Here is a 27,814-nt window from a genome sequence, read left to right as displayed (position 1 = left end):
AGTATTCCCCACGGCGCTTCTCCCATTGCTCCCAGTGCCCACACGCGCCAATCCCCCTCCCCCTGCTCCCAGTACCCACAATCCTCCTTCCCAGTGGTCCCAGTGCCACCAGTAACCCCGATCCTGCCTTCCTGCTGTGCTCCCAGAACCCTCCAGCCTGTCTGCCAAAGTGCCCTGCTCGCAGACCTTGGGGCATCACCTCCAAAAAAGAAAAGGGGTTCCTGGGAACCTCCCCCTTAGACAGCGTCCTTGACATCATTAATCACTTTATTACTTTTATTTAAATGTAATTTCCAGCTCCTCCAAATTCCTGTTCCCTTTTAAAAGGGCCCCTCGCTCCAGGAGGGGCAGAACCGTATTGAACCTTTATTTAACCCAAAGGGCAGCACTGGGGGGGGGCTCATTCTCCAGAGAAACCCCCCACTCACCCCTCACCCACCTCGCTCCAGCCTCAACAGGGGAAGGTCCATCATCATAGAAAAAAAAAAAAAATAATCCCCTGAATGAGCCCAAACCCGATTGCTTGCAGGGGTGGCCCCCTGCACCCCGTGCCCTTCCTGCTATGGTACAAAGAGATCAGTAACTACGTTAGTGTGACCCCCCCGTGGGACAGGGAGTGTAAGGCAAAACATCCCCGGCCCCCAGGGCCCCCCCTGGTGTGCCAGACCCAGCACCAACGGCCCCCTCCCCATGTAATTAGTGTTTCCTCGTTAAAATGCTCAAGTTTGGGGGGAGTCAGCAGTGAGAGCCAGGGGAGCAGTGGTTTTGAGGGGGGCACATGGGGGTGTGCCCCCCGATGGAGTCAGAGAAAGGGGGTCCCCACCAGCTCTTGGGGTGTCCCTGCATGGTCCCACTCACGTTCCCCCCTGCCTCCACTGGCTCCTGTGCAAAAAAGCAATGGGCTGTGCCGGGATAACAAGGTTCCACCAGGATCACGAGGCTCTGTCCCGCTCCCCCTCACTTTGGGGGGTGTCACAGCGTGTCCATCCCCTGCCTGACCCCAGCCACCCCTCCATGACCCCCCTGGTCCCCACAGCCAGCACACAGCTCGGCCTCAAGTCCTGTGCCTGGCTCCCAGGCAGATCCATGAGGAGCAATGAGGGATGGCCCCATCCAGGCTTGCCACGAGGTCACCGACTCCTGGCGGGTGCATAGATGAGGGGAGGCTGGCGGAGCACGCTGCACGGGGGGGATCTGGTGTCCTGGGAGAACCAGAGAGGCTGGGAGTGTGTCATGCAGGATCCGGGGCGCTGGGAGCTGGGGGGGGTCCGGCTGAGGAAGGGGAAGGAGCTCCACGTCTCTGCTCTGGAACAATCCACCCGCACAGCCCGCTTTCACCTGGGGATGGGGGGCAGAGGGGGAGCCCCACGCGTGGCTGCAACACAAGGAAGCCTGTTGGAGCTGTGCAGAGCCGGATCCAGCACGGCTGCTCTTCCTCCCTCCCTCCTCCTCCTCCTCCTCCTCCACACCCCCGCGCCAGCTGCCACCCCCCCCCCCCCGACCTCCCCGCGGAGATCTGGAGCCTGGGATTTGCGCCTGGCAGCAGCCGCTGCAGCCGCACCGAGCTCGGGGCTTTTCAAACCCGCATTAAACATTCATGGCTCTAAAAATAAACGAGCATCCCATTCTCCCTGGAGTCTCCGCCGGGATCCGCAGCGCTGACGTGCAGCACCAAGGGCACTTTGAGCTCTGCTGGGTCCGAGTGCTTGGGGTTTATCCTGAGGGTCTGCATCTCCCCCAGCCCCTGCCCAGCCCTGCCCTGGCTGTGGGGTCCTTTGAGATCCTCTCTGGTGCCAAAGGTGCTCAGCAAAGGCAGGAATGAGCTCTGCAGGCATACCAGGAGCAGGTGGGATAGAGCATCCATACAGCAGAAATTTCTGCCCTGCCCCACAGCACAGAGAGCTGCCTTTAAGGACCCCTAGGAATGGGGCTGAGGATCCCTGGAAATGGGGCTCAGGACCCCCAGAAGCCCAGCAGGGCCGAGGGCATGGCCATTGCACCACCCACCACCCACCCTTCACAGCTTGGGCCCTCTGGGAATGCAGCTCAGGACCCCTGGGAATGGGGCTCAGCACCCCCAGAACACCAGCAGGGCCCAGGGCATGGTCACTGCACCACCCATCCCGTGCAGGGACAAACAGGACAGTGCCAGCCATGAGGGCACGAGAGAAGAGGGAATTTGGGACACCTCTTCCTCCTCACCTCTGTTTGTTTTGCTGGGGTAGATTCTCTGGAAGTATTTATATTCCTCTGGGGCTGGGAAGTCTTCAACGGGATGAAAGGAGTATTTGGATTCAAAGTCATCTGTGAAGAAACAGCAAAAAGGAGCAGGTGAGGGAGGGGGGCTCTGGGGGAGCGTGGCCAAAGCCACCGGGCTCGGCGCTGAGGGGGATCCGTGCGGGGCGGCACTCACTCACTCACTCACCCAGGAACGCTCTGACGGCGGAGATGGAGTCGCGGTGCCCGTTGCGCACGGGCGGCGGCGGCGGCGGGGGCCCGGCCGGGGTGCGGGTGGGTGGCGGCGGGGGCTTCCCCCGGCTGGGGGGCTCGGCGGGGCCGTGCACTCTGTAGGGGGGTGGGGGCGGGGGGGCGTCGCGCCCCCCGTTCCGCAGCATCGGCGGCGGGGGCGGCGGAGCTGCGGGGACAGCGGGGTCAGCGCCGAGCGCGGCGTTCCCGGGGCAAAGCCAGGGACATCCCCCCGGAGCGCTCCAGGCCAGCTGCCGCGCCAGACCGCGGCCCGGGGATGCTCCTACGCGTGCCCGGAGATTTCCTGCTCGCTCCTGACATCTGCATTCCTCATCCCTCCACCAGCTGCGGCGCAGGGACCAGCCAGCCCTGCTGCCCCGCGGCTCACCGTCCAGCCCCACAGTGAGCACAGGTCCCTCTGCACCAGAGGAGATCTCAGGAGCAGCTACAATCCAGAGAGTCCAAGGGCAGCAGCTCCACATGGAGCCAAGATGCTGCCTGCCAGCACTGGAAGCCACATCCGCAGTGTCACCGAGGCAGTGACAGCACCCACAGCCCCTGTGACCCACCTCTCACTCCTGCCCAGCCTCCCGCAGAGGCTCCGTGGCAGTTCGTGCTCCTCATTAGCCTAATTACACTCGGGCTGACAGCGCAGATCCCCAGCTGTAGCTCTGAGGAGGGATTCTGGCAGGGCCAGAAGGACGGAGTGGCTTGGCAGGGGCCCAGGCAGGAGCTGCGGTCTGGACGGGGAGCCCAGGAGTGCACGGGGGGGCACCGGGGCACGGCCAACAGCAGTCCCAGCCACGGGGACACACTCCCAAGGGCTTCTCCCTGCTCTGCCATAGCTTTGTGCACCTTCCCAGTGACATTTAGGAAGCTCAGGGGACCTATGCTCTCCTGCATTCTCATCTCCAACCCCACAAGAGTATGGGCAGGAGTTGCCCAGCCACAACCCACCGCCAGCACCAGGCTTGGAAGGAGCTGGATTATCGCGGGACATGACCAAGGACACGTGTTAAACACGGCACTGCTCAGTGCCCCAGCTCAGCCCATCACCACCACATGCAGAACACTCCCTGTGCCCAGAAGCCAACTCTTGCCACCCCGATCACCCCAGCTGCCCCCAGGCACCGTGGGTCGAGCAGCCCTTACCTGCTCCACGGCTCGGGGGGTCCCTGGCCGGCGGCGGGGGGCGGCTGCTCTGCAGGTTCGGGGAGGCAGCAGCGGGCGGCGGCGGCGCCAGACCCCGCAAGGGGCCCGGTGCCTTCCTGTGCAAGGAGTTGTGTCTCTGCGGCAGCTCCGGGGCCGACTCGCTGCTGGGGCTGGAGGGGCCGTTGGGGACACCGGGGGGCTGCCGGTACGGGGGCGGCGGGGGGGCGAGGGCCTGGCCCTGAGCGCCCGAGCGGAGGCTGACGGGGGAAGGGGGCGGTTTGATGGGCGGCGGGGCGGGGGGCCCGTCCCTGCTGCCGGGCGGGCGCTGTCCCGGGGTGGGCGGCAGCGGCTTCTCCCGGTTGTAGGGCGAGGCCTTGGCGTGCGCTGCAGGGGGGGCCGGGGGGGCGGCGGCGCGGCGGCCCGGCGGCGGGGGCGGCGGGGCCGAGGAGCTGTGCTTCATGCCGGTGCCACCGGCGGCGCCGGGCCGCGACAGGTCAGGCAGGGAGGGTCTCTGCGTGCGCGGCAGTTCCGGCGGGGAGCCCCGGCTGCTGTCGGCATCGTCCTGAGGGCGGCTGTTGTTGGCCGGCACGGGGGGCCTGGGAGCAGCTGCTCGGGAGCCGGGGACTTGTAGTGTTTGTTTAGTGGAGCTGTCTGCGGGGAAGGAGAGCACGGTGAGGGGTTGGGGATGGCACGGGAGCAGTGCCCTGTCCATGCACAGAGCCACGGCTAAGGAGGGCAAGGAACGGTTTTTTGGCACACGCAGGGAGCTGGCACTGAGCACAGCCACACACGGCTCCTCTCTCACCACTCTACTCTGTGGTCACCACAGAGAACACACAGAGTTCAGCAATACACCAAACTCCTGCACCCTCCAAGAAGTCTGTGTGTGGGGCTGAGGCTCAGGGAGGACACAGCTGGGATGTGATTTGGGGTCCTGCCTCTTACCAGCTAAAATCCCCAGGGATACACAGTGAGATCCTCAACCCCTTCCTGCTCAGGGCCCTCCCCAGGAACCCCCACGCAGACCACGGGCCGGTGGCCATTACCTGAGCTGTCCTTGACTCCCACAGGTCTGAGCTTGGGAACGCCGCCTTGGAAGAGGCTGCCCTTGGGCTGGATGGCAGCTGAGCCGGAGCCGTAGCTGCTGCTGCCGCTGCCCTTGGGCTCTGAAAGGAGGGAGGCAAAGAGGTTAAGCCTGGAATTATCCACTCCTCCAATGAGGAGCTGCTGGGAACCAGATGGGCAAGCGCCCTGCAGGGGTATGGCAGCACCCAGCGTGGGGCTGGGAGCCTCCTGGGGACTCACTTTCCAAGATGGGTGCACTCCTGTCATTGATTTGGGTCACTTTCCTGAGCTTGGTCCCTTTACAGATGTCCTGCAGGAGGGCCCCGCGGCCCCGCTGCTCCTCTCGGCTCAGCTTGGGCGGCTCCGTGTTCGCCTGGGGAGGAGCAGAGGCTCAGCACCTCCCCAGGATTCCCCCCCCAGCACAGGAACAGCCCAGCCCTGCCACAGGCAGCCCTCTCCAGAGGGAAGTGGCCTCTATGGGCACAGGTGACCCCTACCTGGCTGAGGGTGGGGGGCGGCGGGGGGCCGGGGGGCGGCGGCGGGGGAGGAGGGATCGGCATCCTGGCGGCTCCGGGGCTCAGTGCTGGGGGCAGGCCTGGGCACTCATGCCTGCAGGAAGGGAGGAAACAATCAGGGAAAGCTGGAGGTGAAACACAGCCCCGGGGAAATTGTGCAGAGCAGCAGCTGGAGCTGCTCTGCCAGGCCGTCCCAACACCTTGGAGCAGCAGGTGCCAGAGGTGGGAGCCAGCACAAATCCCCAGCACATCCTCACCCCAAATCCCCAGCACATCCCCACCCCAAATCCCCAGCACATCCCCACCCCAAATCTCCAGGGCTCCCTGCAGTCAAAACCCAGGACATGTCTCACATAACCACCTTGCTCAGCAGACAAAACCTGGCCAAGCTGATCCTGCCCCATCCATCAGCTCCTCCAGCTGCAGCCAGAGGCTCTGCTCGCTTGGGAGGGTGACAGCAGCCCCCCCAGCACTGGCATGTGGCCCCATGGCCTCTCCAGCCATTGCCAGGGCAAATCTGCCAGATGGCTCCAGCTCCAGAGCAGCAGGAAGCAGCACAGGACTGTCCTGTGGCTCCCTCCCATCCCTGAATTTCCCGACCTCTTGTCTCCTACACCAATAACCCCCCCCAGCACTGAAGGCTCTCTGCACCCCACAACTCCAAAGCCCCCTCAAAGCTGTCCAAGCAGAAACCAGCTTTCCCAGCACAGATCTGGCAACGCCCCAGCTCCTCAGAAGCCCAGAACAAACCTGTCTGGCACCACGGCTCACCTGGAACAGCTCGCGGGGCTCCGCGGGCCCGGCAGCTCCGCTCGGCACTGCAGACAGAACACAGAGGGACTGGGGACAGGAAGGGGAGCCTGAATCACTGGGCAGTCACAGGCCCTCGTGCCACTGACAGCAGTGCTCAGGTAGGGCCTGCCACAGCACCGGCTCAGGGAATAGGAATGTGGTGACTGCAGGCCTTGCTCACCACATGGAGAGTGCCAGCAGCTCAGGGCAGACCCTGAGGCAGGGGACAAATGTCCCTCTCTGGGCCACAGATGTCCTTCCCGCAGGAAAACCTATTCCACAGCCACTAACGGGAAGCACACTACCAACAGGAGGGAAGGACAGGGCAGATTCACACCTGAAACTTCCCATTCCCGAGCCCTGACCTCCAGGGCAGGTGACAGAGGGCACAGTGGGAACAGCCCCCACCGCAGGGAAAGTTCCTTTATGACTCAGGTTTGCACCAGGTATTAACAACCAGATCCCTTCTCCCACTCATCTCCTGCTAGATAAACTACAACTTCCTAATCCCACAGGACACAGGACCATCCTCTGGCAGACATTCCCAGGGTGTGAGAATGGGAAGCAGGGAGCAATAGCAGCAGCTCCCCTGCCCTCGGGCAAACCACTGCCTCTGGGGTTCAGGGGAATAAATAAATCCCCAAACTGCTTTTTAATTAAAATCAGCTCTTTTGTCCTGTGAGAAGTCCTCAGCTACAGCTTCATCAGGAAGACATTCTTCCCTCTATCTTATGGCATTTTCCAAGTCCCTGAGCATCCAGCTCGAGGCCTCCCACCCAAGATCCAACATCCATCAACCCCTCTGGACACTCCAGTCAGGAACAACACCCAGCAAACCCATCCAGCCTCAGCCTTTCCCACTGGAGCAGGATCACAGACGGCTCTGAACGTGCTCGTCTGGGACGTGTTGGAACAGGAGCATTTTCCCTGTGCTCCTTCCCCACCCACGGTGGGATCACAGGGCCAGGGTGGCACGAGTGGCTCCGGGCAGAGCCCTGCCGTGCTGGATCAGCTGCTGGAGGGAATTAGCAGGGATCCAGCTGAGGAACATGCCAGGTAAGGAGACTCCTGACTGGGGCTCGTGTGTCACAGCCCTGAGCCAGCACAGGAGCGATGCCAGGGCCAGCACCTTCCGACCCACGGGAACGTCACGCGTTGTGTCCCCGCTCTGCTGCTGTGCCAGCAGGGTGACACTTCCCTGGGTGGCCCCTGTGACAGCAACTCGTCTCACAGACACACAAACAGGGATTTGTCAGCTGGCACAAACCAGCCAGTGCCACCCGTGCCAGGCCAGCACTGCTGGGGTCTCTCAGTGTGACCTGCTGACATTCTGTGACAGGCTCCAGACAGCCCACAGGGGACAATCCACAGGGACAACCCACAGGGACAATCCACAGGGATCTGCAGGACAAGGGGGATATTTCTACAAACACATCACAAGTCACTATCTCCCCTCTAAGGTGCCCTTAAAGCAAAACCTGCGCTCGGATCCAGGCTCTGACCTAGAAGAGCGAGAGGAAAGGAGAGAAGAGTTTAAGCTAAAGCAGCTTGAGGATAAAGTGGAGCTGAATTCCCAAGAAACAGGTCATTCCATTTCGGTGCACGGCCCCGTTCGGGCTGGGGATTAACAGCAAAGGTCACATTGAAAAACCAAAACCGAGAGGCCCCGAACTCAACTCGGCACACAGGGCTGGGAAAAGCTGAGAGCTCCGGCTGGGAACGGTGCCTTTGAAATACAGCCTGGATCTTTCATGTGCAAGAAGACAGACCCAGCTGATACAGATTAGGGAGACAGCAGCTAAATCCTCCAGGAAAGGAAAAAAGGGGGGAGTTTTCCTCGCAGCACCCCTTCATGCCTGGTAGAAGTTATCCCTGTGAACAACGCTCTGACTTCTCTGCACTCTTTCTTTGTTCTTCCCTATCAGGACCCTTCCACCAAGACACATCAGAGCCTCTGAGGGCTCCATAAGCTGTGTGGCAGCTCACTGTGCTCGCAGGGAAAGTGGCTGGGAAGAGCTGAATCCAGAAACATCAGTGGATGAAAGCTGGGCTGAGGCAGGAGGGGCAGGTTTTACACAGTGCCTTTGCTTTTCCAATCCAAACCAAACCTCAGGAAAGCTCTGAGCAAAGCAGGAGGAAAACAAGGTGTGAAAAGCTGTCCCTTGGGAGGAGGGAGACATCAGCAGATCGAGGTCACCCTGTGGAAAGCTGCTGTTCCACACGCTGGAGCCCACCATGGCCACAGACGCCTCGGCAGTGATTTGGATCAGAACTTCCCTGCCAACCCTGCCATCAAAACATTCCTAAACCCCAAGAACTTGACATTCAGCTGCCCCTTGTCCCCTAAAAGCAGCAGGATTGGGCAGATTCTGCCCAGCCTGGGGGACATGCCACGTTTTCCAGGCTTTTTTCAAGTCCCTGTTTGCTGTGGAGGGAGCTGAAAGGCCCCATCCCGCTCCTCCCGGGGGGGATTGCTGCTGGAGCAGGACAGGCAGCAGCAGTGACCTTCAGCCGCCTATTTCCTCGCTTTTCAGGGGGATTTGGGCTCCGGGCGGATTTGTATTTCACATTTGCAAGCCCGAGCTGCAGCGCCTCATCCTCAGGGAGGCTTTGAACTGCAGATCAAGAGGAATTTCCACCCTCTGATGTCGGTGCAGAAATGCGGCCGCACCGGTTTGGGAACGACTTCCAAGGCTGGACCTCTCCAGCACCCGCCCCCGCGCCTTTATCTTCCCTCTCTTCCCATCCAAAGCCGCAGTTCCTCGTTACCCCCTCCCAAATTCCAACCCTGGCCGTCCGTCCTCCCTCCGCAGCCCGGCATTCCTGCCCCGCTCCCGAGGAGCTGAGGATGCTCCATAAATAATTTATCCTGAGCGACAGCCATCGCAGGATTTAAGGTCATTCAAGCTTTTAAAATCCTATCAGCATGCTCCCCGAGCCGAGCTGCCAGCTCCATTTGGAGCATCCCGCGGAGCCGGCGCATCCCTGCGTGCAGACAGACAGACACGCTCCGGCCCCGCGGGATCCAGACGCTGCCCGTGAATTATTAACGACCCGCGGGCTCTGACGAGGCGTTTTTAACAAAAAAACCCCGATCTGCGGAGTTTCTAATTCCTCAGGGATGAGCTGCACAGCCTCAGTTTCCCCATGCACCCACGGCTTCCACAACTTCAGTTTCCCTGTCCATCCACAGCTTCCACATCCTCCTGTTTTCCTCTCCACAGCTGCCTCGGCCTCAGTTTCCCCATTCCCACTTCCCACAGCCTCAGTTTCCCCCATTCCCACTTCCCACAGCCTCACTTTCCCCCATTCCCACTTCCCACAGCCTCAGTGTCCCCATTCCCACAGCCTCAGTTTCCCCCATTCCCACCTCCCACAGCCTCAGTTTCCCCCATTCCCACTTCCCACTGCCTCAGTTTCCCCCATTCCCACTTCCCACAGCCTCAGTTTCCCCATTCCCACTTCCCACAGCCTCAGTTTCCCCCATTCCCACTTCCCACAGCCTCAGTTTCCCCCATTCCCACTTCCCACAGCCTCAGTTTCCCCATGCATCCTTAGCTCCCACAACTTCAGTTTCCCTATCCATCCACAGCTTCCACATCCTCCTGTTTTCCTCTCCACAGCTCCCTTAGCCTCAGTTTCCCCATTCCCACTTCCCACAGCCTCAGTTTCCCCATTCCCACAGCCTCAGCTTCCCCATTCCCACTTCCCACAGCCTCAGTTTCCTCATTCCCACCTCCCACAGCCTCAGTTTCCCCCATTCCCACTTCCCACAGCCTCAGTTTCCCCCATTCCCACAGCCTCAGTTTCCCCCATTCCCACTTCCCACAGCCTCAGTTTCCCCCATTCCCACTTCCCACAGCCTCAGTGTCCCCATTCCCACTTCCCACTGCCTCAGTTTCCCCATTCCCACTTCCCACAGCCTCACTTTCCCCCATTCCCACAGCCTCAGTGTCCCCATTCCCACTTCCCACAGCCTCACTTTCCCCCATTCCCACTTCCCACAGCCTCAGTTTCCCCCATTCCCACAGCCTCACTTTCCCCCATTCCCACTTCCCACAGCCTCAGTTTCCCCCATTCCCACAGCCTCATTTTCCTCATTCCCACTTCCCACAGCCTCAGTGTCCCCATTCCCACTTCCCACAGCCTCAGTTTCCCATCCCTGACCACAGAACCCCCGGCTCAGTCTGTGCCTTGCCCCCATCTCAGGTCACTCAGCAGAGGAAACCTTTCATCAGGAGCAAGGCACCCCGTCCCGAAATTCCGCTGCGGCAAAAAGGAAAAGCAGGAAAAGCCCGTCCTGCCAGCCTTCCCCTGCCGCTCCCCCTTGGGCCAAGAGGCAAAAGGAAGCCGGGAAGGGAAGGAGGGAGGGAGAGGTGGCACACGAGGGGCTGGGCAGGAACCGAGGGGCTGGGCAGGAAGCGCTCAGTGATTCCAGCGGGAGGAAGCGGCAGGAGACGCGGGGACTTCCCGGTTCCTTGGAGCCGGAGCTGGGAATTCCGGGTGATCCCGGTGCACCGGGACCCTCCCTCCCATCCGTTGCACCGGGAGCAGGGAGCCCTGGATGCGTCTTGGAACATCCCAGCTCGGATGGGGGCTTGCAACAGCCCCTTCCAGTGGAAAATGGGATTTAAGCTCATTTCCAACTCGAGTCGTCCCAGGATTCCACTGAACTCTGTGTCCATGGTCATCCCTAAGCCACCACAGGCTCCAAAAAGTCCGTCTGTCTTTCTGTAGCCCAAATAGGGTCCCCCCTATCGGGTCCCCCCCTGTCACTGGGTGTCCCCCAGTGCACCCCCAGCCCTTTCTGGTTCTGGGCACCCACAGGGTGAGGGTCCAGAGGGGTCCCAGGGGTCATAGAGGGGGTCCAGGGGGGTGTTGGGAATCAGAGTGAGGGTCCCAGGGGTCATAGAGGGGGTCCAGGGGGGTGCTGGGAAGGGTCCCAAGGGTCATGGGAAGGGTCCCAGGTAGACACAGGGGTCACATTGGGAGTCTCCCTGGACCCTGATCCTGTTCTGGACAGCTCCAAGGGGGCCTCGGTCACCCTGAGGTGACCCAGGGGTCAATGGGGTCATGGTGGGGGTCTCAGAGGTCATGTCCCAGGGACATTCTGGGGTCAGAGTCTCCATGCTGGGGGTCCTGGAAGGGTCCAGGGCATCAATATGGGGGTCTCAGGGGGTGGCACTGGGGGTCCCAGGCTTCTGACAGCTCTGGAGAGCCTCAGGTTGGGGGTCCTGGGGAAGGATCCCCGAAGTGACCCAGGGGTCAGGGTGAAAGGGTCCAGGGGTCAGTGCAGGGATCTCAGGGGAGTCCCCGAGGGGTCAGGGTGGAGGTCTCAGACCCCTGGTTCCAGCCAACCCGAAGACAGGAGTCCAAGGAGGGGTAGAGAAGTCCAGGAGGTCAGTGTGGGGATCTCAGGGGTCACAGGGGGTCCCAGGCACCCCCAGGGTGGGGGCACAAGGAGGGTCATGGGGAGGGACCCCACACCAAACTCATGGGTCAGGGTGGAGGAGTCAAGGACAGCACGGGGGTCTCAGTGGAGATCCATGGGGGTCCTGGGGATGGCTCTCAGACGAGACCTTGAGCTCAGAGTGGGGGTCCCCTTGGTGGTGGGCTCACAAGCCCCCAGACCCGCAGGTTCTGGGCACACCCCAATCTGGGGGTCCAGGGCAGTTCTGGGGAAGGGTCCCTGACGTGACCCATGAGTCGGGGAGGTGGGAGAGCTCACAGAGGGCAGGGTGGGAGGGTGCAGGGGGTCCATGCGAGAACTCCAGCCCCCCGGTTCCTGTCACTCCACAGCCGGCCCCGCGGAGCCCTCAGCCGGGCCCGGGCACCCCCCAGACCCGCGCAGGCCTCAGCGCGCCCCCAGCCCCGCCGGTCCCGGGCTCCGCACAGGCCCCACGCGCCCACCCCAACCCACCGCAGCCCACACCGGCGTCCCGCGGCCGCAGTCCCGGCCCCCCGAGCCCCGCGAGACCCGGCCCGGCCCCGCCGATCCCCCCCGGCCCTCCCCCGCTCACCCGCGGCTCCTCCCGCCGCTCCCGGCCCCGGCCCCAGCCCCGCCGAACGAAATGGCGGTCCTGGCCCCTCTGCGCCTGCGCGGCACAGCCGGATGTGGGCGGGGCACGGCGGGGCAGCGCCGCCATGATGATGAGGTCGGGCGGCCATGAGGGAAGCGCCCGTCGCCGCCGTATTGGGAAGGTCACGGCGGCTCCGTGAGCACGCAGCGCCGCCGTGTCCCGGTGACCGAAGGCAGAGCGGCACCACCGGGAAGAAATTCCCCGCTCTGTGCCGAAACGCTGCTGAAGGCCGCGACAGAACACGGCTGTACTGCCGGTCCCTCCCCGCCCCTTCCGCCATATTGAGAAGGTCAGCTGACCCCGGCAGTCGCCATATTGGGAGGGCTGACGGAAATCTCTGTGGTCGCCATGTTTGGAAGGTCAGAGATTGGCTCCGCGTTGCCGCCATCTTGGGAAGGTCTACTCCGCATACAGTGACGTCATCGACAGCGGGGCTGTGACGTCACTCCCACCATGACCTCAATCCCTAGCATGACATCACAGACAGGTGCCGGGACAGACTTTTATTGGGGCTCCCCGCCCCACCCCCAGCTTGATTTCTTTTTTTTTTTTTTTTTTTGCCTTTTTTTTTTTCCTCCTTTTTCTTAAAAAATAGATGTACAATTCCGGACAGCGGCGGTACAAAATATACACGTCTGGGGGGAGGGGAGGGGGGGCAGGCCACACATACAAAAATAGAGGGGATGGGGGGGGGGAGGATCATGACCCCTTCCCCCCCCCCCAGGTACCCCTGTGCCCCAGCCAGGGGAGGGGGCAGGGGGAGAGGGGGATGGGCCGGGGAGTCCCCAAACCCACCCCCAAACCCCCCCCAAGGGTGGGGGCAGCACCCAAGGGCCGGGGCTGGGCAAAGTGCGTCAGTGCTGGGGGGCTCCGGGCCCCCCGGGGGGGTGCCGGGGTTTGGGGGTCCCGGGGGGGCCCCCCCTCACTGGCTGCCGGGCTCCAGCTTGTAGGAGAGCTCGAAGAGCAGGTTCTGGTTGTCGATGACGCGCAGCTGCCGCACGTAGGCCTTGGTCTGCAGCTGGGCCGGGGACGCCTCCAGCTCCAGGCCTGGGAACGGCCCCGGAACCGGGAACGGGGATGGAGGGGTGGGGTGGGAGTGTGGGAATGGGATGGGAGATGGCAGCGTGGGAATGGGGGAATGGTGATGGAGAGGATTGGGATGGAGGGACAGGGATGGGAATGTGGGAATGGGATGGAGGGATGGGAGATGGGAGTGTGGGAATGGTGATGGAGGGATGGGTTGGGAGTGTGGGAATGGTGATGGAGGGATGGGGATGGCAGTGTGGGAATGGGGATGGAGAGGATTGGGATGGAGGGATGAGGATGAGAGATGGCAGCGTGGGAATGGGGAGGATGGGGATGGAGGGAAGGCAGGGATGGAAGTAGGTAGGTATGGCAAGGCAAGGGTGGGGATGTAGGGATGGAGGGATGGGGATGGGAAAATATAGTGTGGAAACGGGGTCAGTGGGGATGGAAGGGATGGAGGGATGGCAGTGGGAAATGGCAGTGTGGGAATGGAGAGGATGGGCATGGAGGGGAGGCAGGGATGGAGGGATGGGGATGAGAGGTGGCAGTGTGGGAATGGGCGTGTGGCAATGGTGATGGAGGGATGGAGATGGGATGGTGATGGAGGGAGGGAGGGAGAAGGATGGAAGTAGTCAGGCATGGCAAGGCAGTGGTGGGAATGTGGGAATGGAGGGGATGGAAGGGATGGAGGGGATGCAGGAAGGAAATGGGGATGGCAACATGAAAGTGGGGATTGAAGGATGGAAAAGATGCAAGGGATGCAGGTGAAGGGATGGAGATGGAATGGCCATGTGGGAATGGGGACGTGGGGACAGGGATGAAGGGATGGGGATCCAGGGATGCAGAGAAGGGGTGAGGATGCAGGGATTTAGGGATTTAGGGATGCAGAGACATGGACAAAGACGTGTGAGGATGCTCTGGCCACATCCCCATCCCTCAGGGCCAGCACTGCAGGTTCAGGGCCATGTGGGCATCGCCTGCAGTGCTCCCCTCACCCCAACAGTGCCTCCCCAGCTCCAGCAGTGCCCCCCAGCCCCAACAGTGACCCCCAGCCCCAGCAGGGCCCCCCCAGCTCCAACAGTGACCCCCAGCCCCGTCCCCCACTCACAGAGGGGGCGGCTCCGGTACTTCCTCACGGTTCTCACTTTCTCAGCGATGCAGTGCTGGGACACAGAGAGAGCCCAGAGTCAGCTCCAGCCCCCCGAGACCCCACCCCAGCCCCCCAGGGACCACTGACCCCTCCTGCACCCCCCCGACCCTCAGGGACCCCCCTGGATCCTGTTCTGCGCCCAGGACACCCTGAATCCTCCCACCCTCCAGAGAGGGGAACCCCAAATCCTCGGGGAAGGGGGGGTTCTCCAGCTCCTCAGGGGGGTCCTCCAGCCCCTCAGGGGGTCCCCTCCCCCCTGCCCTCATCCTGGGGGTCCCTGTGCCCCATTCCCCCCTGGAACCCACCAGTTTCTCCACATTGACCAGCCCATCCAGGAGGGTTTTGCTGCCTTCATGCAGGAAGGTCAGATCTGGGGGAGAGAGGGGGTGATGCGGTTGGGGGGGGTCCCGTGGGGTGTCAGAGGGACCCCAACCCACCCAGGGGAAACCCCTGAGACCCCCCCTCACCTTTGAGGATGAGAGGCACGAAGGGGATGAGCGGGGGCTTCATCTTGGCCAGCACCTCCCTGTAGGTCTTGTGGTTCCTGCAGGGGTCCTGGGGGGAAATGGGGGGGGTCAGGCTTTGGGGGGGCTCCCCAGGGGTGCCCTGGATCCCCCTCCCCATGCTGGTGGCCATGGATATGGGGTTGGTGAGGGGGGAGAGAGGCAAGGACACCCCAGGACACCCTGGGACCCCCAGGAGAGACCTGGGGACCCCCCCACCCCCCAAACACCCACAGCAGCCCCCACACCTCTCACCCACCGTCAGGTTCTCAAACTTCCGAAAGAGATTCTTGAATTTCCCTGGGAGCTTCTGGAAGACAATAAAAAAAAAGGGGGGAGAGTGGTGGGCAGCATCCAGCAGGGCCAGGGAGCACCAAAGAGAGGGGCAGGAGCATCTGGGAGAGCCCAGGAAAGGGTCAGGGAGCGTCTGAGGGGGTCCAGAAAGGTCTGGAAGCATCCAGGGGTGGTCTGGGAGCACCCAGAGGAGTGTTGGCAGCACTGAGATGGGGGTGAGAGGTCCTGGAGCGTTCCAAGAGTGCTCAAAGTGGGGTCTGGAAAAACCCAGGAGGGGTCTGGGAGCAGCCAGATGTGGGCATGAGCATCCCAAGGGTCCTGGGAGCACCTGGGCAGTGTCAGGGAGCACCCAAGGGTGGTCTGGGAGCATCCAGGGGCAGTCCAGGAGCACCCAGAGAAGTTCCAGGAGTACTGAGAGGAAAGGGAGCTCCTGGGGGGGGGTTCTGAGAACACACAAGGAAGGACTGAAAGAACCCAGGAGGGGCCTGGGAGCAGCCAGGGGTGGGCATGGGCACCCTTAGGGTCCTGGGAGCACCCAGGGATGGTCTGGGAGCACCCAGGGATGGACAGGGAGCACCCAAGGATGGACAGGGAGCACCAAGGGATGGTCTAGGAGTGCCCAGGGATGGTCTGGGATCACACAGGGATGGACAAGGAGCACCCAGGGATGGTCTGGGAGCACCCAGGGATGGACAGGGAGCACCCAGGGATGGTTTGGGAGCACCCAGGGATGGTCTGGGAGCACCCAGGGATGGACAAGGAGCACCCAGGAATGGTCTGGGATCACACAGGGATGGTCTGGGAGCACCCAGGGATGGACAAGGAGCACCCAGGGATGGTCTAGGAGTGCCCAGGGATGGACAGGGATCACCAAGAGATGGTCAGGGAGCACCCAGGGATGGTCAGGGAGCACCCAGGGATGGTCTGGGATCACCAAGGGATGGACAGGGATCACCCAGGGATGGTCAGGGAGCACCCAGGGATGGACAGGGAGAACCCAGGGATGGTCAGGGAGCACCCAGGGATGGTCTGGTCCCCAGGAAAGGGTCAGGGCATGAGGGGGGCACAAAGTTGGATGTGAAGCTGCAACCAGGAGGGCACCAGGGTGGGTGACCCCTCCAGCCCCTGGGCACCCTCCAAGGGTCACAACTCCTTGTCCTTCTTGGGAACTGACCCACAGGGACCCCCAGGACCCAGAGGGAACCTCAGCATGAAGCAAACCTTGTCCCACAGAGACCCCAGACCCCACAGGGCTCCCTTCCCTCCCCAGCACCCCCTGGGTGGGTGGGTGACCCCAGGCAAGGCTCAGGGAGCCCCTGGGGTGTCCAGAAGGGCACAGGAGGACGTGGGAGCACGGTGGAAGTGGGGGCACCCCGTTGCTCACCTCCCAGGTGAGGCGCAGGCGGCTGATGGCGGCGTTGTTGAGGCCGATGACGATGGCGTAGAAGGAGAGCATGTCCTGGTTCTGCTTGCAGCTGGGGTGGGGACAGCGTGAGGGACACCCCAGGGACCCCTGGCAGCCCCCCCTGTGCCCCCCACATTGTAACCCAGGACATTGCTCTGGCTGCCATGGATGGCTCGTGCCAGGAGACCTCGGCATGGAGTCAAAACCACCTTTCAATTTGAACCCCTGGAAAAAAAACTTTCAGCTTTGCGTGAGGATTTACAAGCCACAAGAGTTTGAGTAGAGTGATTGTGAGTTTGTCACGGGGTGAAAAAGTAGAATTTTGGGGTTTTTAGAGTGGGGGTTCAAGAGGCAAGATGGAGGAATCTGGGCGTGTCCAATCTTCCTCTTTCCTGTCCTCCATCTTCTGCTGTGCTGGTGGCGCTTCTGGATTGGTTTAGAGTGGAGACAGAATGTCTAACATAGGTGATATGTATTGGAAGATTATTGTAAATAAACTACACGTAGTTCTTAGTATGCTAAGAAGTACGTATAGTTTATTTTTTTAATTTTACGCTATATTTTTTTAATACTAGTTTTTTAATACTAAAATTTTAAACTAATTTTTTTGGCATAAAAATGAGTGTAAAGAATTAATTTTAGTATTAAAAAAATTTTAGTTCTTAGTATACTAAGAACTACGTATACTTTATTTTTTTATTTTATACTAAATTTTTTAATACTAATTTTTTATACTAGATTTTTTATACTGATTTTTTTAGTATAAAAATTTTCAAGTTTTAGTTCTTAGTATACTAAGAACTACATATACTTTATTTTTTAATTTTATTAATTAATTTAATTTAATTAATTTATTTTTATACTAATTTTTGCCATTAATTTAATTTTATACTAATTTTTAATACTAATTTTTATACTAGATTTTTATACTGTTTTTACTATAAAAAATACTATTAAAAAATTAATTTTGCTATAAAATTTTTAAATTTTTTAGTTCTTAGTATACTAAGAACTATGCATACTTTATTTTTTAATTTTATACTAATTTTTAATACTAATTTTTATACTAGATTTTTATACTGTTTTTACTATAAAAAATTAGTAAAAAAATTAATTTTGCTATAAAATTTTTTAATTTTTTAGTTCTTAGTATACTAAGAACTAGGTATACTTTATTTTTTTAATTTTATACTAAATTTTTTATACTAGTTTTTAAATAAAAAATTTCGATTTTTAGTTCTTAGTATACTAAGAACTACGTATACTGTATTTTTAAAATTTTACACTAATTTTTAATACTAATTTTTATACCAGATTTTTATGTTATTTTTACTGTTAAAAATTAGTATAAATTTTTTAATTTTAGCATAATTTTTAAAAATTTTTTAGCTCTTAGTATACTAAGAACTATGCATACTTTATTTTTTAAATTTTACACTAATTTTTAATACTAATTTTTATACTAGATTTTTATGCTATCTTTACTGTTAAAAATTAGTATAAAATTTTTAATTTTAGCATAATTTTTTAATTTTTTACTTGTTAGTATACTAAGAACAATGTATATTTTTTTATTTTATACTAAATTTTACACTAATTTTTTTATACTAAATTTTTTAATACTAATTTTTTTACTTGATACTTTTTATTTTACACTAAAAAACTAACACTGCCTCAAAGGTGGCGAGTGTGCCACGACAAACCTCAGCGGGTCAGAGACAGAATGTAATAGATATGATAGTGGAACCCTGGAAAAAGTTAAAGCTAGAATCTAAAATGTTAGGCTTTGTGCTTTCCCAGATCAACTGCACCTGCATAAGCAGTATGATAAATTATATAATTGTTAGATGTGATGATTCTTTAGTAATTAAATGTAATTATTATATAACCATAAGAAGAATAGTGAGAAACTATGTTGGAAATTCAGAGAGGGGCTAAATTTATGTATCCAATAGAACAATGTAAGTTTAATAATTAACATGAAAGTTATGTAACGATAGAGTATAAAACATTATCATTTTGGATGTATGGTCGGAGTCAGATTTGGGTTGAATATACCCCGATTCCCAGAGCTCTTAATAAAAAGCACCGCATATAATCCCCCGTGATTATGTGTTTTTGAACGCTAACAGATAAGAGAAAACAAACAACCTTGAGAAGCAGAACAGAAGAGTCTTGGCTTCTTCTTCAGTTGTGGAGCTGGGAGAAAAGGACTTTAAAACACCTTTATAAAGCCCCCGTGCCCCCCGGACTCACATGGCAGCGATCTTGATGAGCTTCTTGAGCAGGTGGGCACGCTTGCCCAGCGCCTCACAGAGCAGCAGCTCCGTGCCCACCCAGTGCTGCACCTCGCTGCAGCGCTGCAGCAGCAGCTCCAGGTTCGCCGTCTCCCTGCGGCCCCGCTCCCCGTGGAACACATAATCCACAAATTCCACCTGCCACGGGCACATAGAGAGTAGCAAACGAATTATTTTAATTTTTTTTTAATTATTACCAAAAAAATTTAATTTAAATTTATTTTTTATCTATTTTTTAATATAATCTCTTTTTTTTTTAATCGAAATTTTAATTATTTCTAAAATTATTCTCTGATGGTGAATAGTTCTGTGGCTGCAGAAGGTTGCGCAAACGTTTTATTATACTACACTATACTACACTACACTAATACTAATACTACACTAATACTATACTACACTATACTAACAATATAAACTATACTACACTAATACTAATACTATTGCAAACTATACCAAAGAAAAATATATAAAAGTATATATAAATAAATATATAAATATATGTAACTATAATATATATAACTATACTAAAAATATAAAATTATAAAAAATAAATACTATATATATAAATGTGCTGAAGAAAAATAGAAAACTATATAAAAATATATAAAATACGTAAATACATATAACTATATATTTTATATATATTACATAAATTATATAAATATAAATTTATATATATATATTTAGTATATAACTATACTAAAAATATAAAATTATAAAAAATAAATACTATATATATAAATGTACTAAAGAAAAATATAAAACTATATATAAAATATATATAAATATGTAAATATATATATAACTATAATATATATAACTATACTAAAAATATAAAATTATAAATAAATAAATAAAAGCCTACTGTATATATAAACATACTAAAGAAAAAATATGAAACTATATATAAACATATATATAAGACTATAATGTATATAAAACTATACTAAAGGAAAAAATATAAAACTATATATAAATAAATAAATATATTTAAAACTATAATATATATATGAAACTATACTAAAGAAAAAATATATTATGATATATAATTAAATAAATGTAAAACTATATATAAATAAATAATTATATACAAAACTGTAATATATATAAAAATATACTAAAGAAAAATACATATGTAAAACTACATATAAATAAATATAAAACTATAATATATATAAAACCATACTAAAGAAAAACATATCAAACTATATAAAAATAAATAAATAAAAAACGATTTTATATATATATACATATATATATATATATGTATATATATACATATAAATATGTATATATAGATATAGATATAGATATATGTGTGCATATATATGTGTATATATATATATATATATATTAAAAAAACTATACTAAGGAAAATCTAACATCTTTACCCAACACACACATGGCTCCAACTGGTCAAATGAAATAAAAAATAGAAAAACCATCCCTAGAATCCAACCAACAAATCCCTTTCACCAAACAATCTCCACAACCCATTCCACACGCGCCAAACAACAAGGGCAGAAATTGAGATAAGAACTGTTTTCCTTCTCTCTGTGAGCTTTCTCACAGGAAAATCCTGGGAGGGAGAATTTATTATTATTATTTTTTATTGTTTTTATACTCTGTTCAGAGGCTGTGTGAGTCCCACACACACCCCCGAGGCCCCGCACCTCGTGGATGCAGCGGAACAGCTCCCAGTGGAACGCCGTCAGGTGGTTGGCCACATCCTCGGGCTCCGCTCGGTGGATCTCGGTGTCCCCCGGCACCACCTGGATCTCCTCGGGCAGTGGCACCTGTGAGGCGACACTCAGGGCTGGGTCCCCCCCGCTCGGCACAGGGGGGTGATGGCAGTGCCAGCTGTTGGGGTGCCCCCACTCACCAGCGAGTCGAAAGTGTCCCTGGTGCAGGCGAAGAGGTGGCTGTTGATGCCCAGCGTGGTGAACACGCACTCCTCGCTGGGCTGCAGCACCGCTTTCTCTGCCGAGGGGCACAGAGAGGGGGGTCAGCACCCCCTGGGACCCCCAGCCCTGCCCGCAGCCCCCCCCCCAGCCCCACGGGCACCTCCGGACGAGGCCATGGTGACGAGGATGAGGGCGTCCCCACGGGCGCTCTGCTCCTCCGAGTACTGCAGCTTCTCGGTGACCGAGGCCAGGATGTCCTGCACCGAGGCCGAGAGGCGGCTGCGGATGGTGACGTACGAGTGGTCGGGCATGTACACACGGCAGAAAACTGGGGAGAGGGCGGGGGGGTCAGCGCCGGGCACCCCCACAGCACCCCGGCACTGCCCGCCGGGGAAACTGAGGCACGGAGAGGGCACGGAGCAGAGCCGGTCCCATGGTGGGTCACAGAGGGGATCCTGGTCCCCCTGGGGCCCCCCCAAAGTCACTCACTCTCGTCAGAACCCCGGAACGCCACGCGGGTCTGCAGGCAGGAGTCGATGCGGCGGAAATGCCGGAACAGCGGCTTCACCTGCTTGTTCGGGGGGGGGGGTCTCGTCCGCCACCCTGGGGGGCACAGACAGGGCTCAGACAGGACCCCCGACCCTGGGGCTGCACCCCGAGACCCCAGGGTGGGCACAGGAGGGTGGGCACAGGAGGAGGGGTCCAAGGCTGTGCATGGTGAGGGCATGAGGGGGGCACAAAGTTGGATGTGAAGCTGCAACCAGGAGGGCACCAGGGTGGGTGACCCCTCCAGCCCCTGGGCACCCCCGCCAAGGGCCACAACTCCTTGTCCTTTTTGGGAATTGACCCTCAGGGACCCCCAGGACCCTCTGCCCTCCCCAGGGACCTCCTGATCCAGAGGGAACCTCAGGACCAAGCAAATCTTGTCGCACAGAGACCCCAGACCCCAAAGGACCCCCTGCCCTCCTTGGGATCCCCTGACTGATGGTGATCCCTGATCCCCCCAGGACCCCCTGACCCTCTTCTCACTTGAGCTCCACGGTCTCCACGAGCTGGTGCAGCTTGATGATCTCGTCCTCCAGCTCGTGGTACAGGGACGTGTCCTTCATGATGAGCAGGTAAAGCTCCTGTGGCACAAGAGGGGTCAGGGCCGGTACTCCTGACACCGAGGGGAGGGGGACACGGGGAGGGGGACACCCACCTTGATGACCTTCCCGGCGCTCTCCTCCTCCTGCAGCAGCCCCTTGTAGGTGTCGAGGAAGTGCAGCAGCACGGCCAGCACCGCCCGCTTGCGCCGCAGCCCCGAGCCCTCCTCCCAGCGCGCCGGGGGGCTGCCGGCCGCCAGCACGAAGGTGCCGCTGTCAAGGAGCCGCCACGGCAAGGAGGGACCCCCGGCCACCCCCCGTTTTGCCACCCTGGTGCCAGCTCCACTGCACCCTGGTGCCCATGTTGATGCCCTGCTGGTTTGCACCTCGATGCCAACTCTTGTGCCACCACAGTGTCCCCTTCATGGCCCACCCTCGCCGCACCCCAATACCCTCCTGATGCCCAGGGCCGGACCCCTGGGCACCCACCCCCGTGCCCCCCAGGATATTGCTGGTGCAGCTGCTGCAGGAAGCGCTCGGTGGGCAGGAACAGCGAGTGGGTGAGCACGATGTCATCCAGCAGCGACTCTGGGGGGACAGCGGGGACACACGTGGGCACACTCCCCTCCCAAATATCCCCCCGACACCCCCCGTGCCCGGATGGGTGAGGGGAGCGCTGGAAATTCGCGGGGTGACACCGGGAGAGGCCGAGCCCCACGCGAACCCCCCCGCGCCGGCGCTGACTCAGGGCCCGCTCCCAGCCCCGGGGCAACCGGGCCCGGCCGAGCCGGTGTGGGGGCAGAGGCGCCGGCAGGGCGGCACCGGGGCCGCGACGCCCCGGCACACCCGGGAGAGAGCCCCGTGAGAGCCCGGCCGTGGGGCACGGCAGGACACGGCAAAGGGAAACTGAGGCACGCAGCTTGGGGACAGCGAGAGGGTGCCACAGCCGGGCTCTGTGGGCAGCGAGGGTGGCACCGCCCTGGGAAGGTGTTTTGGGTGAGCCAAGGGCTCGGTATCGCCGTCAGAGCTGGCATCAGTCACCGCCAGGACCTTTGGACGAGGCACCGCTCCCTCACCTGGCACCAGCGCTGCCCTGGTGCCCCGGGGGTCCTGTGGTGGGACCCCAGAGCCCTTCCAAGGGCTGACCCACGGAGGGGCCATGCAGAACATCCACCCCGCCACTAACCCGGTCACGGAGCCAGGGCAGAGCATCCTCTGACGCTCCCGCGCCGGGCACAGCACCCAGGGGGCACCAGCTGCTGCCGAAAGCGGGACACGCAGTCGGGGCACAGGGACGGCACGGGGCACTGCCAGCACGGGGGGCGCAGCTGCACGGCCCCCAGCTCCCCCAGCCCCCTCCCAGCTTCTGCCTGCGGGGCAGGAGATGAACACTCCCCCCAGCCCTGCCTCAGTTTCCCTCTGCAGCACTCACGCTGTACCCCGGATTCACAGGGATGTTTTCCCCACGTCCGGACCCCCACGCTGGCTCCTGCCCCCCTGCTCCCTGCCAGCCCGGGCACCACCAGGCCTGGCAGCGTGCTTGTGCAGGCAGCACCTGGCGCTGCCAGTCCCGGCTCGCCCCTACCCGAGGGCTCCTCTTGGTGGTTGCACCCAATCCCGGCCCTGGCATGGCTGGAGCAGGGGCTGGCAGTGCCCTGGGCTCCCTGAGGGTCTCTGTTCCCGGCAGCCGAGGGCGATTGGCCGGGACAGGGATCCCCGCGGTGCGGGAAGGCTCCCACACCCACCTGCAGCCAGCCTGGCACCCGCCCAGCCCCGACACCGAAACCACCGCGACACCTGGGCACGGGCAGCCGCGGTGGGACAGCACGGGCAGGCCTGTGCCAGAGCAAAGGGGCATCCCAGCGGCCCCCCCCTCCACTGCAGCTCCCGTCGGGGCTAATTTTAGCACCAGGAGGATGTTGAGGACCATCCAAGCGGGAGGTGGATGCTGCAGTGACTGCCGGTGCCCGGCCACCCCCGGCACTGCCACATCCCCTTGCCAGCCCCTCTGCCGAGCTGTCCTGCCCACCCCGTCGATTCCTGCCCACCCCTCTGCCCCGGCGGGGACCCAGCTTTGACCTTGTCACCGCCACCGGGCACCGCTGTGCCCTGTGCGGGGCCACCCGCCTCACCGGGCACGCGTGTCCCCGCACCCACCGCGCTGTCCCCAGCCCGGCATCCACCGGCGCATCCCCCCCGCCGCCAGCGGCCGCCCCCGGGCTCTCCCCGCTCCGCCGCATCCCCCGCGCTCCCCGCGCCGGTGCCGGCGCTCCCGCAGCCCCGTACCTGCCCCGCAGCCCCTCCCGTGCTCAGCCGCCGGCAGTCGGTCGAGGAGCGCGGCCAGGAGCCGCTCGGGGGGCGCGGGCGCGGCGGGGGCGCAGCCGCAGCCGCAGCAGCACCGGGCGGCGGGCGGCGGCTCCGGGCTCGGCGGCTCCCGCTCCCGGTCCCGCTCGCGGTCGCAGCCCGGTGACGGGTCCTCAGGGGAGCGGAGCGGAGCCTCGGGCGGCCGTAGCTCCAGCCAGCGGCCCTCGCCCCCCGGTACCGGCCCCGCGGGCCCCGCCGGCTCCTCGGGGGAGGCGGGCGGGCGCGACAGGCTCTGCCGCCGCGGCGCCGGCACCGAGCCCGGCCCCGGTACCTGCCCCGGGGGGGCGGCGGGGCGGACGGGCAGGTGCGAGCCCGGCTTCTTCAGCAACTTCTCCAGCGGCTTCATGGCCGCCCAGGCGCGGCGGCGGCGGCGGCTCAGGGGCCCATCGGCGGCGGCGGCGGCTCCGTTCGGCTCCGCTCGGGCTCGGGCCGCGGCACCGCTCCCCGCCCGCCCCGCACCGGCTGCGCGCTGCGCCCGCCCCACACCGGCCCCGCCGCCAGCACCGCCCCGCCCCGTTACGGCCCCGCCGCCGCCGCCGACCCCGGCACCTGCCCGCCCCTTTCCCCGCACCGCCGCCGCCCCCGGGCCCGCCAACGGCACCTGCCCGCCCCCTCCCCTCCCCGCAGCACCGCGCTCGGTACCGAACCCGCCCCGGCGCTGCGGGGGCACCGGCTCGCAGCAGGACGCGGTGCCCCCCCCCGCTTGCCCGCAGCCCCGCACAGGTGATGCATTCCGCACCCCCGCACCCACCTCCCCGCATTCCCCTGCCGCATCCCCGGCTACCACCGCGCTCCCCACCGCCCCACACACCGGACAGCCCGGGGGACACAGCCGGTCACCCCTCACTGTCACACACCGTGACCGGGGGACACAGCCTGTCACCCCTCACTGTCACACACCGTGACCGGGGGACACAGCCTGTCACCCCTCACTGTCACACACCGGACAGCCCGGGGGACACAGCCGGTCACCCCTCACGGTCACACACCGTGATCGGGGGACACAGCCGGTCACCCCTCACGGTCACACACCGGACAGCCCGGGGGACACAGCCGGTCACCCCTCACTGTCACACACCGTGACCGGGGGACACAGCCTGTCACCCCTCACTGTCACACACTGTGACCGGGGGACACAGCCTGTCACCCCTCACTGTCACACACCGTGACCGGGGGGCACAGCCCCACAGCCCCCGCTGCCTCGCACCCCCGGTTCCCCCATGCCAGCCCGGTGTCCCCTGCACGGTGGCACATCCCCAGCTGTGGGGTGACCACCCCCGGACCCCAGCCCAGCTCGCTGCACCCGCCGCAGCGTGGGAAAGGGCCGGGGGTGGGTGCGAGATCCCCCAGCCTGGCACCCCCCCGGGGCTGGGTTGCCCCGCGGGCAGGGTGGGCAGGTCGGGGTGGCTGCCAGACCCCCCCATTTCCGCCGCCTGCCAGGCTGGAACGGGCCCCGGCGTGCCGGGGCAGGTGCCGGGGCAGGTTCTGGGGCAGGGCAGGGCCAGATGTGGCGCTTGCCTGGGGCTGATTCTCCTGCCCCGCTCCTGCGGGGTGCTGAGCACCCATCCTGCCCGTGCCCACTGCCCCCAGCCCCACCGTGCACCCTCTGGGCAGGCCAGCAGGTGCCAGTCCCCTTCTCCCGGGTCCATCCCCCTGCGGCAGCTCCGGGCTGGGATGGTGGCAGCGACTTGGGGGGACACAGCGAGTGACCCCACGGCCTTTGCTGGGCCCCACCGCCCAGGGGGCTCGGGGTGAGGTGGAGGAAGGAGGGTCCCGGCAGTTCCCGCTTTGTTCCCGCCTCGCCTCCACCCGGCAGTTGCCTGGCAACTCCATCCATGCGGCTGCCGGAGAGCAGCAAAACACGGCCCCACATCCCCATCGCCGGCTGGATGAGGGGCTGTCGGGATGGCACAGCACGGCACGGCCCGGCACATCCCTCCTCCAGTGGTCAGATCCCCCACAGCCCACCCAGCACCCCCAAAAATCCCACTCTGCTGAGCTGCTCCATCCCCTTTCCCCACTGCATCCAGACAAGGGTTCTCAATGTGGGTGTAAATGGTGCTGCTGGCCAGGGTCAGCCACGCAGAGAGAGGCTTCTCCTGACAGCAGGAGGGGAAACTGAGGCACAGAGAGACCCTGAGACACTGGTGGCAATGGGGATGCACTGGGCCACACGAGCAGGAGGAACCTGGAGCACTGTGCCATGCTGAGGGCAATGCTCCCCCTGGGAAAGGTGCTCCAGATCCAGCCTGTCCCATCCCCTCTCCCCGTGTCGGCAGGGACGGGGGCACTGCTGGCTCAGAGGGAACTATTGGCTTAATTAATTTGCTGTTATTTCTCCTAACGAGCTGGGATCTGGAGCGGGCGCTTCCCTGGCTTGGCAGCCAGCGCATTCCCCCGCCCCGGCAGCGAGCCGGGGGTGCGAAGCCTCCAGGCACTGCTCAAAACAGACCGTGTGTAGGAGGGAAAAATTACACCCCGGGAAAAATCCCTCCCCAAGCCAGCGCTTTAACCCACTTCCCAGCTGCAGCGCTGCGAGAAGGGACTCGGGCGTTTGGGGAAGGGGAGAAGCACCACGAGATTGGGGCAGCTCCTCCATGAGGTCCCTGTGGAGGGCTGAGCCAAATCCTGGACTGTGCTCAGACTGTGCTGCCAGGGAGGGAAACTGAGGCAGTGGCACTGGGGAGGGATGGGGTAGTAAAGCAATGTGGGCAGACACTGGGGGGACCTGAAGGGAAAAAGGGAGTAGGATACAAAGGGGAATGCTGGGGTCCCCCCTGCCCTTCCACCATGGCACAGGCAGGGCCCACCAGCATCCCTGGCTGCAGGAGGGCAGAGCTCACAGCGATGCTCCATCCACAGGATCAGGGTGTCACAGGAGTGGGGTGTGAGCCCCCCCAACTCTGCTTGGCGTGGGCAGGGCACTGGCAGGAGGCTGCGGAGGCAGCACGGCACCAACGCGCGGGCGGCAGCTCCCACACCACCAACACAACAGTTGGTCCTTCCCCGTGAGCCAGGGAGGCTGGGGGAGAGGAGGGGGCTCACAGCAGCCCCCAGAGAGACAAGGGGCTCCCTCCAGCCCTGCTACCAGGGCAGAGCTGGGCTGGGCATGGGTGGCAGCTGCTTGCAGGGATGTGGGAGTGAGGGTGGCTGGTGCCAGGCACAGCAGAGCTGCAATTTCAGTCCCACTGTGAGCTCCTGAGAAGGGCAGAGCTGTACCCAGGAAGAGCAGAGCGGCTCCTGGGAAGGGAGAATGGCCCCTGAGGAGGGAGCAGCTCCCGGGAGACAGCAGAGGTGGCACTGGTCCTGCCAGGGAAGCTCAGGTGGATGTTGTCCCTGTGGGTCTCAGCCCCAGGAAGGACACACAAGAGCTGTCTGCTTCCTACAACGCTGTTAAACGTGCATCCCACAGGATTAGAATCCAAATAACACCAAAACCTTGGGATGGAGGTCTAAGATCCAGGATTTCAGTTGTGTAATCAATGACATCTATAAGATGAGGGGATTGGTGGCCGAAACAAGACACAAAAGGTCACGGAGTCACAACCATCACACAAAGAAGGAATTTCTGCTGGAGAGCCAGGCATGGATGAGGGACCCACACAGAGAATGAGCAGGTGGGTGCTGTCCCTTGTCCTGGCCACAGATGGGGACAGAGTGGCCGAGCCACCTCTCGCTCGGTGCCGTCCCCTCAGCCGGCAGCTGGCGCGTCCCCA

General features: G+C 59.2%; 2 protein-coding genes across 2 annotated transcripts; both read right to left on the bottom strand.

Moving 5' to 3' along the window:
* Window positions 1–644: 644 nt before the first annotated feature.
* WIPF2 (WAS/WASL interacting protein family member 2) lies at window positions 645–11,745 on the bottom strand. The gene is made up of 9 exons (XM_058041805.1): window positions 10,219–11,745; window positions 5,970–6,038; window positions 5,181–5,292; window positions 4,924–5,056; window positions 4,665–4,784; window positions 3,619–4,269; window positions 2,426–2,635; window positions 2,203–2,304; window positions 645–1,375 (listed from the first exon to the last, which is right to left on the bottom strand). Exons 3-9 carry the CDS (start codon window positions 5,241–5,243, stop codon window positions 1,335–1,337), a joined length of 1,320 nt encoding a protein of 439 aa, XP_057897788.1. The 5' UTR covers window positions 5,244–5,292; window positions 5,970–6,038; window positions 10,219–11,745; the 3' UTR covers window positions 645–1,334.
* A 1,032-nt stretch (window positions 11,746–12,777) lies between these two features.
* Window positions 12,778–24,481, bottom strand: RAPGEFL1 (Rap guanine nucleotide exchange factor like 1). Its single transcript, XM_058041813.1, is given in 16 exon segments — window positions 12,778–13,117; window positions 14,205–14,259; window positions 14,552–14,616; window positions 14,714–14,801; window positions 15,009–15,059; window positions 16,428–16,518; window positions 18,705–18,883; window positions 20,419–20,541; window positions 20,628–20,725; window positions 20,810–20,977; window positions 21,139–21,235; window positions 21,237–21,252; window positions 21,679–21,776; window positions 21,851–22,001; window positions 22,244–22,322; window positions 24,021–24,481. Coding segments are annotated over 16 exon segments (1,908 nt in total). The 5' UTR covers window positions 24,445–24,481; the 3' UTR covers window positions 12,778–12,992.
* Between the last annotated feature and the right edge of the window lie 3,333 nt (window positions 24,482–27,814).

This window comes from Melospiza georgiana, chromosome 28 (assembly GCF_028018845.1).
Source record: "Melospiza georgiana isolate bMelGeo1 chromosome 28, bMelGeo1.pri, whole genome shotgun sequence".
In the NCBI taxonomy this organism is placed as follows: Eukaryota; Metazoa; Chordata; class Aves; order Passeriformes; family Passerellidae; genus Melospiza; species Melospiza georgiana.
The sequence above is the reverse complement of the archived record's forward strand: the minus strand, read 5'-3'. Positions and strand labels throughout refer to the sequence as shown.